The following is a 14578-nucleotide window of genomic DNA, read 5'->3' as shown; positions in this document are numbered from 1 at the left end:
GGCCCGTCGCGTCAAGTGCGAGAGCTCTGGCTAAGCAATCGAGTCATTGCGAAATCAGGACCAGCGTACGGAAATTGGTCGATGAACTCTTGTTGGAGACCAGGGCGAGGAAGGCACTCGATCACGCAACAAGCCCTCGGCACCCAAGACCAAGCGTAATCGTGCAAGCCAATTCAGCGCGACCACGAATCTACAGACCTACTCCTACCCAACTCCAAGATCAACACACGGACTAACTCCGAGTCCCTTATTCCAGGACCAGCAATGCGGGGTGTCGATGAATTCTGGAAGAATGGAAACCCAGTGAGCCCTGGCCATGTCCCTGTCCCTCCCTTTCCCGACTGCTATTAGCAGCTCGTAGCCCCTTATCTAAATATTCGTCTACTCCGTTGTCTATAAATGCATTGTGCTCTATACAAATCCAAGCAAGATCCGCAATTACAGAGAAACACCCCAAGCTAAAACAAAAAGCGGGGTAGAGGAAAACGGCATTATTGAATCTTAACACCCAAATGCCCTGCGCTAAAGGGCTGCTAAAGCGTTGATCTTCTTCAGTCTTTGCACGATCTGAGCGCAATGCGATCACGAGGTTCTCGTATTCCATGAAGTCAAGGTTGAAACTGAAAAAAGTGAACTTGGATAGGACGGAGGAGTGCTGTTTGCGTCGGGTTGTGACTTGCGACAGGGATAAAATCCTATCTATGTCGCTTGCTTTGTTGCGGAGATGCCCGCATACCGCTCAAAAAGAAATATATATAGACGGTGAGGGGAGCACGTGGGGGCCATACATTCCATTCCATGCTCCGGACTCTCGGAGAATCTCATGCCATGCCTGTCATGTAAGTAGTCATCTATCCGCAGCAGACAAAAGCAAAGCGAAGCGATCGGATCGCCTCAAGTAATAAATAGCGACGCTCAACGTCGCTGATGTCCGTCCGGAACCGGAACCGGAAGATGACAGCGGAGGACATCTTATTTCACTCACCTCGTCAGCAGAATAATAACCACAATTAAGCTTAAGCTCATGACCGTTATCTCTACCAGATTCGTAATCTGCTTTGTCGGCCATGAACTCATACAGCGTTGGGCTTGGGCTTGCGTTGGGTCGAGCGTGGACGGTTACGCGTTAGAGGAGGCGAATTTGACGTTTCCCAGGCGGCGATCGCGATCATCAGATTGATTGTACCCGACAAATTATTGTGCTGTGGCTATCTATAGGGCTGCGGATTGAAAGAAAACTGGGGCGAATTTCTATACTCTGTCCAACACTGCACGACTAGCCCAAAGTGCTGCTTTTATGGCGTAGATTAATATAGTAGCTGCATAGTAGCAAGATGGATTACCTTATGAACGTCATTGCCTTATCCGTTGAGTTCCGTATAGTGCTGACACTATGGAGGGCGGGCAACGAACCTCTCTGGCCGGCGAAGTCAGCGGCCATTGGATGAAACGCGGTCTTGCAGAAACGAGATTAGAACAGAGAAGCAGGAGCAAGCGCAGGTGCATTCATGCGTATAATTGCTTTTCGCTATCAAAGGGAAAACCCACTGATCTTCGCCCAGTCACAGACAGTGCCCTCGGGAACCCCAGAGCGACAAACTCTGTGAGCGCCACTTGCAGCGAGCAGCACCTGATGTGTCTCGTGCCCCCGCAAAGCGCCGGTTATGTCGGGAGCAAGTACCCCAGGATGAGGTGGCTGTGGCTGTGAGTCTGAGTCTGACGGACGATGACGCTGTGTAGTGGAAGCTCGGAGGTAGCTGGATAGACAGATAAAGAGCTCACCACTCCGGCGGCCGTCCAGTCCGCCACACACCTCAGAGGCAGAAACAGAATCCCAGACTGAGCTAAGTCCAGACGAGAATATTAACCAAGCCAGACCAGACTGGTACTAGCGCAAGCCAGGCCAGTCAGTGGGCGCTAGCTGCAGTCCAGCCCTTCATCGACCAATATCTTTCCCTCTTTGTTCGTGCCTGCTGCATCTCCACAGCCAACTAAAAGAAGGTCCCTTATTTGATCGTCCATCCGAGTCCCTTATTTATCTGGCGCAGGCGCTCGCTGTTTGTCGCTGCGAACATACATATATCGATCGCCTCCTCCTCGATCATCTCGGTCTTTAGTCTTTATTGCCATTACCTTTCCTCTCTCCGAGACGCTTCCTCTCGCCTCAAGACCTACCGCTGATGCCTCACTCATCACACACCCCACCCATCTACTATCCATAACCACAACACCAACCATGCGCGACATGCCCTCCAAATTCGTCGAAATTCTCGACTTCAAGGATGCGCATCCACGCATCTCTGACTCAGACGTCCGCCTCGAGGACGTCTTAGCCGACCACGAAGCCATCGTCAGCCGACCGGCCTCCTCTACACACAACTCGTCCAAGGTCAGCCTGGACCGAGAACGGGTGGACCGTGCATCTCCATCGTCGCCCACCTCGCCTACATCGCCGTCACAGCGCTGGAAGCGACTGAGCCAGATCCTCACCGTCACGCGACGACCAGACTGAGTCTGACCGGAAACTTCATCCACAAAAAACATAAAAAGAAAGGTCGCTAGAGGCCGACCTCTCTTCCTTACCCTCCGATAGAACGACCGCACCGTCCTTCCTTACGACCGCGACTCAACGAATCACGATACGATAACGATTATGAAGACAGCTAGGAGGCTTGCGAATCCTTACCAGATGACTGTGCTTTGCTTACCGTTCCTTTGCCTTCGATACCCCTGTCCATGTTGTATGCATAGATTGTGTATCGCACTCATTTCCCTGTGCCTTAAAAGTGGACGGAGACGCTGCGAGGATAGTCCAATTCACAATCCCGCGAAATTGCCAATTCGCATTCGCTGGTGCTTGAGTCTTGCTGACTCGCTTGGAGTACGACACGTCCTATATTAATCAAACATTCTCGACGTAGAGTATGCAGTGATGCCTGGCTGTGTAACCGCTAAGAGTTTTGTGTCACCTTACTGGCATAATTAATGCAATACGAAAGTTTTTCATGTTGCACGGCATCTGCTCTGGAATCATCCAGATTATTTTATCTCCGCAGGCGACTGGAGCTCACAACTACTAGACTCAAGAGTCAACAGGGAAGCTCGTCTACGAAGAACGTGGCCCCAGTCAAGACAACAAAAAGGGCAAGAGGATGCTTATCGAACTGTCGAGCTCTGACTCTGTGGACCAAGAACTCGTGGACCGTTGCGAGAACCTTGGAAAGATGAAACCTTGTCGGAAGAAATCCGCCAGATGGACCCCCTAGCGAAGCCTTCTAGGGCCCGGCCAGCGTGATGGGATGGGGCATGGGCCATGAGATTTTTTAATGATCGGCAGGGCCCGCAGTTCGCTCCGCAACCAATGGCCTCGGCATTTCTCTCGACGTTCGTCCCAGTGAAACAGCGAGCACCGGGGCCCGGAGCAAATGCCGCGTACAGTTGTTGTAGATCATGCCCAACACGTGAAGATAACGCATTGGCAGTGGGAACGGCCCATCAGCGAGACACACACCGTAGGAGATTTTCGAAAGTTTGTGCTGCAGAGTGCATAATTCGGGGTAGGATTTTCTGCCCGGAGAATAGGATAAGCCGGTGGTTCTTGGGATGGACGGATTCTGCCACTGCCAGCCGGAGCGCCCATCACATGCGCATGGTGCAGAAGCTCGGAGCTCGCAGCTGGAGACCTGGAGGAAAGGAAGCAAGCGAGGTCAGTGCGTCTGCGAACTGCGAATCCCGAATTTTCAGGCTGATAGAGTTAGCAAGCATGCTTCTAGGGGATATTTCCCCGCAATCAGAACTAAGGGGCTGGACGCGGACCTAGATCTCCGTGTCGTGTGGCCGGTCTCGAGCCTATCAGCTCAACTTGCCAGGATCGTTGCGCAGCTGTTCGTCCTCAGCTGACGGTTTGGATGCATCCTGCCGAGCATGTTTTCGAGCAGGGTTGTAGAGCAAGGATTATGTTTCCGTAACCGTCTTTAGACTGCTTCGGATTGAAAGGTGGGTGCTGAAGAGGGGTGTTGGAGAGGAACAAGCAGGCGGTGAAGGGTCCGTTCGGGCATCTCGGGCCTAAACTTGTTCTGGAAGACTTGCACCAGCCCCGCATCAGCCACAGAAACATCAACATCGTCGCGTCCACAACAACGGCGTCCATTCACAGCGTTCAGATTAGATAACTCGGTCAGTTTTGCTTTAGTTCTCAATTGAGTTTTTCAGGCTAACTTGGAGGCTAGGCAAAATGGCCGCTCCAAGCGGCAAAACAAGAGCCCCTCGTACCGTCTTCGAGGAACAGCGCGAGGAACTGGTCCGAGAGATCGCAAATGTTAGTGGCGCCGACATTGATTGCTCCTCTCCTACAAGTTCTTGAGACCATGAACCCAACTAACTCGCTCGATTGACGTCAGAGCATGGAAGAAGTCCTAGCAAACATCAACCGGCTAAGTCGGAATCTGGACAGCGTCATTGCGGTGAGTGCTTGCTCAGGCGCCCCATCAATCACGCTGCTCGGCGGGACTGACGTTGAAACAGGTGGGCAACGAGTTTGGCTCTGTGGAGGCGCTTTGGTCACAGTTTGAGACCTTTATGGGTCGGTCGCAGGAAGAAGTCGAAGGGAACCAGCGGCCAAAAGATGAGCACGATGAGGGTCATAGCGAGATGCATCAGTGATGGATAGTTTCCCTCTTGCGAAAATGCTACGAATGATGAATTTTCTACTTCTACTTCTCGCGCGCGTATCTATCCTTACCTTTGCGCCGTAGAGCTACCCGAAGTAAGGCCACTTGAAGCAATGAGTAAGGAACAATTTTCGATATTTGAGTACATAGGCAACCGCATGCGCCAAAACACCATATCCCATGCATGCTAAAGAGCGGCCTCAGCCAGTTGGAGTTCATGGCAACATCACTAATAAACACATATATCAATCGTCGCCAAGTGTAACAGTCATTCAAGGAAGAATTGGGTGGAGGGATACGTTGAGCGGGTCGGGGGTCGTGAGGGAAACATGAACATCGCAAGTGCGCAACAGTATAACTCAAGAAACAAAAAGCCGCCGCCCCGAATGCCTGACTAGAGCCGGCGTATCCAGGCCGGGGTCGAGGGTGGAAACTGGGATCAAGTAGCGAGTTGGGCATGCCTCCGACACTTTTATCCAACTTGCGCTGACATAAAAACAAGGGAACAACGGAAATGCGAAAGGCTGAAGCGGAACGTCAAAGCGACCAGGCTTTGTATTCATATAACATAAATCGGAGCTGAAGTTGATGGCGTGGCGGAGAGAGTTGCAGACGAAAAGGCTTAGAGGATCTTGCAGCTGCGCTTCTTGATCTTCTTACCACCGGTGGGTTTGCCACCAGGTTTCCCGGCCGATGAAGGTAGACGAGTATCCCAGTTTTGCTCTTCGACAGCCACGACAGTGTCCACTGCCAGCTGGAAAACAGAGTCGACACCTCGCATCTCCTTACTGCTGCACTCTACGTAGGATGCATTCATCCGGCTGGCTACCGCCTGACCTTGCTCCGGCGTGACGGGCGTCAAGCCTTGTGTCTTCAGGAGCTCGATACATGTTCGTTTGTTGCGCAGGTCTGATTTTAACCCGACGAGGATGATCGGGGTTGTAGGGCAGAAATGCAGCACCTCGGGATACCACTGTTCTCGTTAGACAATCCAGTGAGAAAGCGCTGGGCTGCTCACCTTATCCATAACGTTTTCAAGAGATGCAGGACAATCAATAGCGAAGCACACAAACAGGAGATCGGTCTCGGGGTATGAAAGAGGGCGCAATCTGTCGTATTCCTCCTGGCCAGCAGTATCCCAGAGCGCCAACTCCACGGTCTTCCCGGACCTTCGATGCAACGTTTGTGTGATATAGTTTTCGAATACTGTAGGGACGTATTTCTACACTCGTCAGTATTATAGACACCTACCATTGAGTGAAACATACCTCTGGAAAGTAACCCTGTGAATAACTGATCAACAGACACGTCTTGCCGCATCCTCCATCTCCCACCACGACAAATTTCTTGGAATATGCCGGCGGTTGGGTTATATTCGTCGCTTCCGATTCCCTCCCACTTGACATGCTGTTATCTGTACTGACTGTGCCGTTGCTGACTCGGACACTCTGGCTGCGCATCCTGTTTTGCCGCGGTGCCATCGAGGGCGGAGGAGTGACGAGAGAATGGCGGCGCGAAGTCGCATAATATTGGTCGTCGTACATTGAGCCAGACATGATGGCGGACTGGGGATATTTTTTTTTCTCTGGAATGTGCCACGCAGCAAACGGATTCGTCAGACACCGGCGACAGCACGATGGGAAGTATTGTCCGAGGCTCCACAGCCAGCACGTTCAAGCTGCAATTATTGGGGTGCGAGGCGGCGTATCGACGGGAGGAGGTCGGTGAGGAAAAGGGATCCGCGATCTGGAGGAATAGAGATCCAAAGACAATTGATTCCAAAACAAAGAAAAGAGGAAGAAGTAAAGGGATGGTTGGCCTCTCGCTATCTTGAATAATATGGCGACTCTGAAGTGAGTGAGGCTGGGCCTGAGACCCGCCAGATGTTTACGGGCGGACGGGCTGCCATGGCAACGCCGCGGCTCCAAGCACTGTGACATGACCTCAATCCTCAGCTCCCCGCTGTCACGCCTCCAAGTCTAATCCAATTGTAACGATTGTGCCTCGATCTATCCACTATTTTTAGCAAGGCTGTCCATTCTTTGCCGCCGCGGTTGGTTGAGGCCTTGGTTCGAGCCGTTTCGTGAGACGCGTATGGATTCCTGGCCCTCGGTCTCGCCCGCCTCGAGCCGCCATGATCTCATCTCGCCCACTTGATCGCGGCATACCTCGGTCAGCTGTGCCTGGATTGGTTCCTGCACGGTTCGATCTGGGGATCAAGCACTCCGAGCCTGAGCCGAAGCCTCAAAAAGGGAGGGGTTGGCTCTTCATTCCTTGTTTTGCCCGTAGACGAGGCTCGAAACCAGATGTTGCTCCCGTTCCTCGATGTTACAATGTGGTCATAGAGTAGATCAGTAGCAAGATCTAAGATCGCCGCATCTAAGATTTGATGAAACAAATGCAACTCGTCTACATGGTTCACAGCTGGATTATGCTTTAAGTCAGCACAAGCTACCGAGCTATGTATGTCCTTACCCCACGTGTTGGTTCTGCTGTTAGATATATATCATCGACCATCGTACACGCACGGACTGCCATCTGCTCCAAAGGTAGCCTTATCTCAGCAGTGTAGGAGACTCGTCATTACGGACCCTCTTCTAGGTAAGACCAATCTACATCGGGTTTCGAAAGCAAGATCTAAATAATAGCGAAGGCTGGCGATCCATCAGTTAGCCGCCGGCTGCGTGTGCTCGAGTACTCCGTATGTGCTCCGTACAGTGGTATACTTGGCACTCGCACAGCCAGCCAACCCGGCACTTACCCCAATTCCTCGACCATTGAGAGGACGAGCTAGCATGCGAGCAATGGCTTCGAAAACAAGTCGGACCTGTTATGGACAACACGGCGTCGGCGACTCGGCGTCGCCCTCTTGCTTAACAACTGCAGCGCGAAACGCATATCGCTGAGTAAGCGCAGACCTTGACATCAACGCGAACGCCAAGAGTCAGCTCGTTCAGTGCCACAGGCTCCATTTCTAGATTTCTTTCTTTGCGCGATTGTTACTTATCTGCCGTTCCCTTCCCCTTTCCACCTCCGGGACTTGTTCGGTGCCTCGGGGGACCTATTCTCTTAGTGATTTGACCACCCCTTTTGTCGCAAGGGCATGCCGAAGACGTTCAATGAAAGAGTTCGTTGCGCAAAACCTCGGTTTGAATCGTCATTGACAGCATGGGGCACCCGATAATAGAGGGCCAGCCCGACGCCGGCCTGAGGAGCTTGGATCATTGTACGCGTGTTCCCGAATTTAACCTTCACGAACCCGAGACTGACTTCTTAAACTCACTAGACCGGAACCAACTCCCCCCTTGGCGATACTGGCCCCGACAAAAGCTTCTCCCGTTGATACGATATGAGACGCCCTACCTCGCCTGGTGTCAGGAGAAAATCCGCACGCCGGCATTGGACTCATACTTTGCATTCACGGCGAACCTTGGGACGCACACATTTTTTATGGTCTTTCTGCCGATTTTCTTCTGGAGCGGTTACCCAAGCTTGGGTCGGGGGTAGGTCATCCGAGCAGATTCGTTGACACGGTGCAACCGGCCAATGCTTCAGTGGCTAACGGCGCGCTTTCATTAGGATGGTCCATCTGTTGGCCTCTGGAGTTTTCTTCAGCGGTTTCATCAAAGATCTAGTCTGCCTCCCACGACCGTTGTCCCCTCCGTTACAACGAATCACAATGTCTGGCTCCGCGGCGTTGGAGTATGGCTTCCCATCGACTCACTCGACAAATGCGGTTTCCGTCGCGGTCTACGCTCTATACTTGCTGAATTCTCCCGAGTCGACACTCAGTGACAGCCTGAACCTCTTCCTCCAAGTCGTCACCTACTTATACGTCACGTCAATCGTCCTAGGCCGTTTGTACTGCGGTATGCATGGGTTCTTCGACGTCGTTATTGGGTCAGCGCTGGGCGTCATACTCGCTGTTTTGCATTGTACTTTCGAGACGGCTATAGATCAATACGTTCAATTCGGCAGCGGAACGCAGGTGACGCTCGTCATTCTCGTCATCCTAGCTCTTGTGCGCATCCATCCGGAACCAGCCGACGATTGTCCTTGCTTCGATGATAGCGTTGCTTTCGCCGGTGTAATGATCGGCGCGCAGGTGGCATACTGGAATTTGGCTCGGGCGAATGCGACATGGGACAACCCGCATCCCGCGACTCTTCCCCATTCCCGGTATGAAAGTCTAGGCTGGGCAACCATGGGTCTCCGCTTTCTTATCGGAGTGGTGCTACTCTTCGCATGGAGAGAAACCATGAAGCCCACTTTGTTGCGCACTCTTCCGCCAGTTTTTCGTGGGCTGGAGAAGCTGGGACTGATCCTACCTCGCCGCTTCTTCACCAACGCCTCGTGAGTGACCTTTGCAAGTCCTAGTTACAGCCCGCTAATATATGTTCAAGACAATACACCACCGTCCCTGCTCAACTAAAGGATCACGAAGTCATGCCGAGTTTCTCCGATATCCCTTCCATTGTCGCGAACATCCGCCATCCGAGACGCCGCGCAATCTCAATTGGACCTCAATCCGAAGCCGACGCCTACGAGACCCTAGCATACCGCGAAAAACGCAGGCGGGACAGCCTTTCCAGCCCGTACTGGGGGTCTCCTGCAATGGACGCCATCCACGATGACGCCTCGACCTCTGCGACAGCTCTGCCCAAGCTCTCGCGGAAACCGTCCAAGCTGGACGAGTACGAGCACATGATGGGAAGGGGTACGACCGCAATCGAAAGATCTCAGTCTCCGGAAGGTACAGAGCCTTTCCCCGAGTTCGTTGATCATGAGCGAGAGGAGGAAGAGCTCTTTGCGCAAATCAAACGCCCTCGTGTACGATATGATGTTGAGGTTATCACCAAGCTGGTTGTATATTCAGGTGAGCTAATTGGCTACTCTTAATTCTGCCTCTGCGCTGACCTTTCCTAGGAATTGCTTGGATCGTCATTGACGGGGCTGGCGTGCTGTTTGAATGGATAGGACTTATGCCAGTCCCGTAATTGAGCATGCGCGACGAATTTACGACGATGATGTTCGGCAGACTGAGCATGCTTGCCGGCTGTCTTGTACATATTTTGGTTCTTGCTCACATCTTTCGCGATATAAACTGTAATTGGCGATACGGTAGTCTATATAGACCTTATGAATGAATCTTCCTCCACAACGTTCCGTGTGTATTTTGAGGCTCCGGTGCCGCTGTCTGGAATCTGGCGATCGGAGCTATCCCCAGCGCTTGGACTAGGGTCCCGCCGGCGAATCACGTGAAGACCTCCAACGCTCCTCCCGCACTTCTTCGTCCTTCGCCGGCGCAAAGTCCTGGGAGCTTGAGCTTTCCTTCCCGTTTAGTCCAACACAACACGCTTAAAGAGTTGGATACCTCTCGATTTTCCCCAACTTCTCTCTCTTTTCTCTCACCAACACAGTCTTCATGGAACTACAACAACAATCGGCGATTCTTGCTATTGGCTTTGTTGTTTCTTCCGTTCAACAACGCTTCGGCATTTCAAGCTTTGTGTTATTCACGCTTTTCTTGTTGATTCTCCATCAACACCATCCTAATCCTCTTTTCCCTTTCGAATCTCTCCCTTTCAACTCCGCTCATCGTCATGTCTTCTCCTCCGAACCTTCTACCCTCTCCTGAGGATACTGTCATGACAGAGGCATCGTCTTATGGTGCGCTCTATGACGAGCACACAAGTCTGCAGTTTAGCAGAGAAGATCTCGCTAATCCTGCAAGAGACTATGTGCCTAACTGGGATCCATCGGATGTGAAGAAAATAACTTCCGATGATATCCAACACCCTTTACCCTCCCTTTCTTCGACGAAGCCAACTCCCAGGCATCCGCTCCCGTACAATATTATTCCTAGGCCAAGGGAAGTACTCGAGCATGCGGCGCCTACTGAGAGGATTGCGCTTCCTACGGGAATGACCAAGTAAGTGTCTTCCAAGCTGTGAGAGATGGAATCTAACCTTCAATGACTAGTGGCCGCAGACCGATGGTCTCCCCTACTCAATTCCGATTTTCCCAGGCACGTTCTGCCTTTCACACTACCCAGCGACCGTTTGTGTTGCCCCGCGCCCATGAAGTTGAACCATTCCGACGCGCAGCGACGACCTCCCTCCACACTGGCCAGCGGCCGCTTGTGTTGCCCCGCGCCAACGAGGTTGAGCCATACCGACGCGCCGCGACGACCTACAATGCCAATTTCATGAACTTCATGAACTCAGGATCATCCAGATACGGAAGGCATGGGCTGGGTCCCTTTGGTCACCGTGACAAGCAATCCGACTTGTTCAACCCCAGACTGCAACGTCCGTTGCTCGAGCCAAGGAAGCGTGATGCGGAAGGCAATACCTTGGATCAGACCGGCAGCACGTTTGCTCCGTGCGCCCGCACTGCTAGTGACAGCAGGAGGAACGACGAGTCCCGTATCATGACGACCGATGCAGGCAGTCCGGTCGCGAAATTCCGTCGTGTCAGTGGAGACGCGTCGAACACCGTTACCGACCACAACGAGCCATCCGTTGAGGAGCCTGCTCAATCCACGGCGCAGCGCACCTCCTTTGACTCGCCCGCTATGCCATCGAACACTAACGACCCGCTAACTCCTGTCGAACAAACCGGGACCTCGAACGGCACTGTCCCTGGCTGCTGGCCTTCCGGATCCACGCCAGGTTCTGCGGAACCGTCTCTCGGGCCACAGCGCCCTACCCAGCCCCAGCGCATTTCGCAGCCACAGCTGCTTGCTGTGCCACAAGCCTTTGCGCCACAGCTACCGCCACACCACCAGCCACTTCCTCAGCGACACCATGAGCCACAGTCTGCCACTGGTACCCACGTGACTCCACAAGTGGCTTTCATGTCCGGCGCGCTCATGCCTGGCCACTACGACAGCCCACAAGGACAAAGGACTGCAGATGTTGCTCCGGAGTTTGCCCCTCCTGTTGACGACACGTCTTCCGCTTGGGCACAGTACTATGCCACTGTGTATGGATCTCTCCGACAAGCTTACACCACCCACCGCGTCATGATGCGGACTGTTGCCAACGCATTCCACGGTGCACTGGCCGCGGCCTGCACCTTCACTCGGCGAACCCACCAATTCGCTGGTACTGCAGCTCAGAGGGTGACGGCCATGTGGCGAGAGCGTCGAGATGCTCGGGCTCGCGCGCGCGCAGCTCGTGCAGCTCTTGCAGCAGCAGCTCCTGCTCCCGGTGCTGCAACACCACCACCATCGCCTCCTCGCGCTTCTCATTCTCGCGTGAACATCGCTACGCTCTCACCGGAACAGCAGGAGAATGTGCGACTCAACACGTGGCGGCGAAGGCAAGGATTCCCTGTGAACGAAAACCTTCCATTCCCGGATGAGGCATCGCGACTGGCAGCCGCATTCTGGGATCCCCGCAACAACGCAGTCCCCTCGCCTTCTCAGGGCGAATCTTCTGGCCATGTGGATGGGGCTTCTGGTTCGACGATCCGCAGACATCCCGCCACTCCGGCAACTGCCATGAACAACCGCGACCGACCCCAGCCACCCAGAAACGGAATCCTCAAAAGGTCGCTTGTTCCGACCATGAGCCCCGAGACTCAACGTCGCTTACTGCCTGGCTCCATCACACCACGCGCTCACCGTATTGGACTCGAGCACCGCGTCCAATTTCGCTCGCCCATCGTCAACCCTTCGCCTGTGGGCGTTCCCGCTTGGGCCAGATCGTCCGGTCGCCCAACACGCGGATCCGCAGTTCACGCGCTTCTGAACGATCGGATCGCTGCAATCGAAGCACAAGTGCAAGCACAAGTGCAAGCACAAGTGCAACAGCAATTGGAAGAGCAACAGCAATTGGAAGAGCAACTGCAAGCGCAATTGGAGGCATCTCTCGTCCCATATGTCGATCCTTGGGCCAATCGCGATTTTGTCGAAGGTACTCCCCAGTCGGCAATCAAACTCTTCAAGCCCACCTCGGAGGCAATTCCCGCAGGCCGAAGCGAGTCCCTCTATGCGAAGGAGCTGCAGAAGATTGAGGATGAGAAGCGACTCAAGGACGGACCGATCGGACGGCAGATCCCCGAAGGTCCCGCCGTGCGTCCTCTCGCAGATGACTGGAAAGTTCGCCTCGAGAAGGCTATGCAGAAGCCGCACCACGCAGAGGTTGCCACCACTCACACTGGGGATACTCTAACCCAGGGCGACATCGCAACCTGCTACACTCAGCTCAGGTGGCTCAACGATGAGGTGATCAACTCGTACCTTGGGCTTATCGTCAAGCACCTGCGCGATCAGAATCACAACGCCGGTCGCCACGCAAAGCCACGCTACCACGCTTTCAACACTTTCTTCTTTTCGAACCTCCGAGACAAGGGCTACGATTCTGTCCAGCGCTGGGCCAAGAGGGCTAAGATCGGAGGACCAGATCTTTTGGTTGTGGATACTGTATTCATCCCTGTTCACCACATGTCACATTGGACCTTGATAGTTGTCAAGCCATCGGCCCGCACTATCGAGCACTTTGACTCGCTTGGTTCTCTCTCGAAGCATCACGTTGCAACAGTCAAGGACTGGCTCCGCAATGAACTTGGTGATCTCTTTGTCGACGAAGACTGGAACGTCCTGCCATCGGAGTCACCCCAGCAAGACAACGGCAGCGATTGTGGAGTGTTCTTGTTGACCACGGCCAAGGCAGTGGCCTTGGATATCAACCCTCTTGCATATGGTGCGAAGGATACTCCTCTGCTGCGGCAGAAGATTGTCGCCGAACTGATGAACGGCCGTTTCGATGGAGCTTCGCTCTAATCATGGCCGAACAACAAATCGACAAAACCACAAATCCAAAAAGAAAACAGCCAAGAATCGATAACGACACTTCCAAAACAGACTTTATCATTATCGACCACAGTCGTATCCTTATCGACTCTTCGCTGAACAGTCTTATTTTTATCGGCCTCGCTCTATCGCCCATGGCCGTATTCTTATCGACCTCATCGGTCGTATTTTTAACGACTGCATCTCTTATCGACTGCATTTTTTATGGGTTGCATCTTTTAGCGGCTGCATTTTTTTATCGACTGCATACTTATCGGCCACGGCCGTATTATTACTACTTCATCTTTATCAGCGACATCATTAGCCTGCATCGTCATCCTGCATTTTACGAATTGCATCGCTACGAGCTGTATCATTATCAGCGTTCTACGACCATGGCCTGGCGTCTCGTCGTTTCTTTGTGTTTCGTCTTACTTTTCGCCCAGGTTGAGGGTGGCGTTGGTTTTTTGTGTGTTGGTTTATGTTTTTTTTTTTTTTCGTTTTGGGTTTGTTCTTTGTGGGTTGGTTTATGTTTTGTCCGTCCGTTTTGGGTTGGCATAGCGCGGCGGTTTTGTTTTGTTTTGTTTTGTTTTGAGATACCCCGTTGGGGAGCAATGCTCCCAACAAGCGCTTTCTTTCATGTATATAGCATCCTACCCCTCGCGCGGGCACTGGCCATCAACCAAACCCTTACGCCAACCCAGGCCACCGAGTGATCAGACCCTCACGCCAACTCATGCCACGGGTCACTCAGTGCCCGCGCGAAGGGGTAGGCTTTTTTTCATGTTTATACTCCCTTCATGTACTTAGACTTCCTGCCTGTCGTGTGGGCGCTGTCCACTGATCAAAGCCCTAACGCAAACACGCCACGGGCGATCAGACCCTTACGCCAACCAATGCTCCGGGTCCTTCAGCGCCTGCACGACGGGTAGGCTTCATGTATTAGATCCTCTGTACTTACTACCACTACAACCACAAAACAACTACATCTCCATTGACATCAAACAATGTCAATGAACTACTTCACCTCACTGATTCCAAGACGTAGCTGCGCTCGTAGAAAATGTTACTCTAGAGCCTTCTTATTTCATCGTAGCTTGACAAGTTG

General features: G+C 52.9%; 7 protein-coding genes across 7 annotated transcripts; 5 read left to right on the top strand and 2 right to left on the bottom strand.

Moving 5' to 3' along the window:
* Positions 1-215: 215 nt before the first annotated feature.
* On the bottom strand, positions 216-725 carry BDW74DRAFT_120899 (uncharacterized protein). The gene has a single exon (XM_073722010.1). It carries the CDS (start codon positions 602-604, stop codon positions 248-250), a length of 357 nt encoding a protein of 118 aa, XP_073577640.1. The 5' UTR covers positions 605-725; the 3' UTR covers positions 216-247.
* A 1511-nt stretch (positions 726-2236) lies between these two features.
* On the top strand, positions 2237-3266 carry BDW74DRAFT_184272 (uncharacterized protein; the record flags this gene model as incomplete). The annotated part of the gene is made up of 2 exons (XM_073730769.1): positions 2237-2389; positions 3081-3266. 2 exons carry the CDS (start codon positions 2237-2239, stop codon positions 3264-3266), a joined length of 339 nt encoding a protein of 112 aa, XP_073577639.1.
* BDW74DRAFT_120908 (uncharacterized protein) lies at positions 2930-4041 on the top strand. The gene is made up of 2 exons (XM_073722011.1): positions 2930-3706; positions 3763-4041. Exons 1-2 carry the CDS (start codon positions 3314-3316, stop codon positions 3898-3900), a joined length of 531 nt encoding a protein of 176 aa, XP_073577638.1. The 5' UTR covers positions 2930-3313; the 3' UTR covers positions 3901-4041.
* BDW74DRAFT_120871 (DASH complex subunit DAD1) lies at positions 3978-4709 on the top strand. The gene is made up of 4 exons (XM_073722009.1): positions 3978-4176; positions 4230-4318; positions 4401-4463; positions 4525-4709. Exons 2-4 carry the CDS (start codon positions 4235-4237, stop codon positions 4660-4662), a joined length of 285 nt encoding a protein of 94 aa, XP_073577637.1. The 5' UTR covers positions 3978-4176; positions 4230-4234; the 3' UTR covers positions 4663-4709.
* Positions 4710-5210: 501 nt separating this feature from the next.
* Positions 5211-6437, bottom strand: BDW74DRAFT_120861 (Rho4-like protein). Its single transcript, XM_073722008.1, has 3 exons — positions 5939-6437; positions 5689-5892; positions 5211-5643 (listed from the first exon to the last, which is right to left on the bottom strand). The coding sequence occupies exons 1-3, from the start codon at positions 6224-6226 to the stop codon at positions 5293-5295; spliced, it is 843 nt and encodes a 280-aa protein (XP_073577636.1). The 5' UTR covers positions 6227-6437; the 3' UTR covers positions 5211-5292.
* A 1214-nt stretch (positions 6438-7651) lies between these two features.
* BDW74DRAFT_164293 (PAP2 domain protein) lies at positions 7652-9831 on the top strand. Its single transcript, XM_073726237.1, has 5 exons — positions 7652-7896; positions 7957-8173; positions 8250-9023; positions 9074-9546; positions 9597-9831. The coding sequence occupies exons 1-5, from the start codon at positions 7839-7841 to the stop codon at positions 9665-9667; spliced, it is 1593 nt and encodes a 530-aa protein (XP_073577635.1). The 5' UTR covers positions 7652-7838; the 3' UTR covers positions 9668-9831.
* Positions 9832-10273: 442 nt separating this feature from the next.
* Positions 10274-13461, top strand: BDW74DRAFT_184268 (SUMO protease ULP1; the record flags this gene model as incomplete). The annotated part of the gene is made up of 2 exons (XM_073730768.1): positions 10274-10602; positions 10653-13461. 2 exons carry the CDS (start codon positions 10274-10276, stop codon positions 13459-13461), a joined length of 3138 nt encoding a protein of 1045 aa, XP_073577634.1.
* Positions 13462-14578: the final 1117 nt, after the last annotated feature.

Source organism: Aspergillus multicolor (assembly GCF_047715735.1).
Source record: "Aspergillus multicolor strain CBS 133.54 unplaced genomic scaffold BDW74scaffold_59, whole genome shotgun sequence".
In the NCBI taxonomy this organism is placed as follows: domain Eukaryota; kingdom Fungi; phylum Ascomycota; class Eurotiomycetes; order Eurotiales; family Aspergillaceae; genus Aspergillus; species Aspergillus multicolor.
Note: the sequence above shows the minus strand (reverse complement) of the source record. Positions and strands in the feature narration are given on the sequence as shown.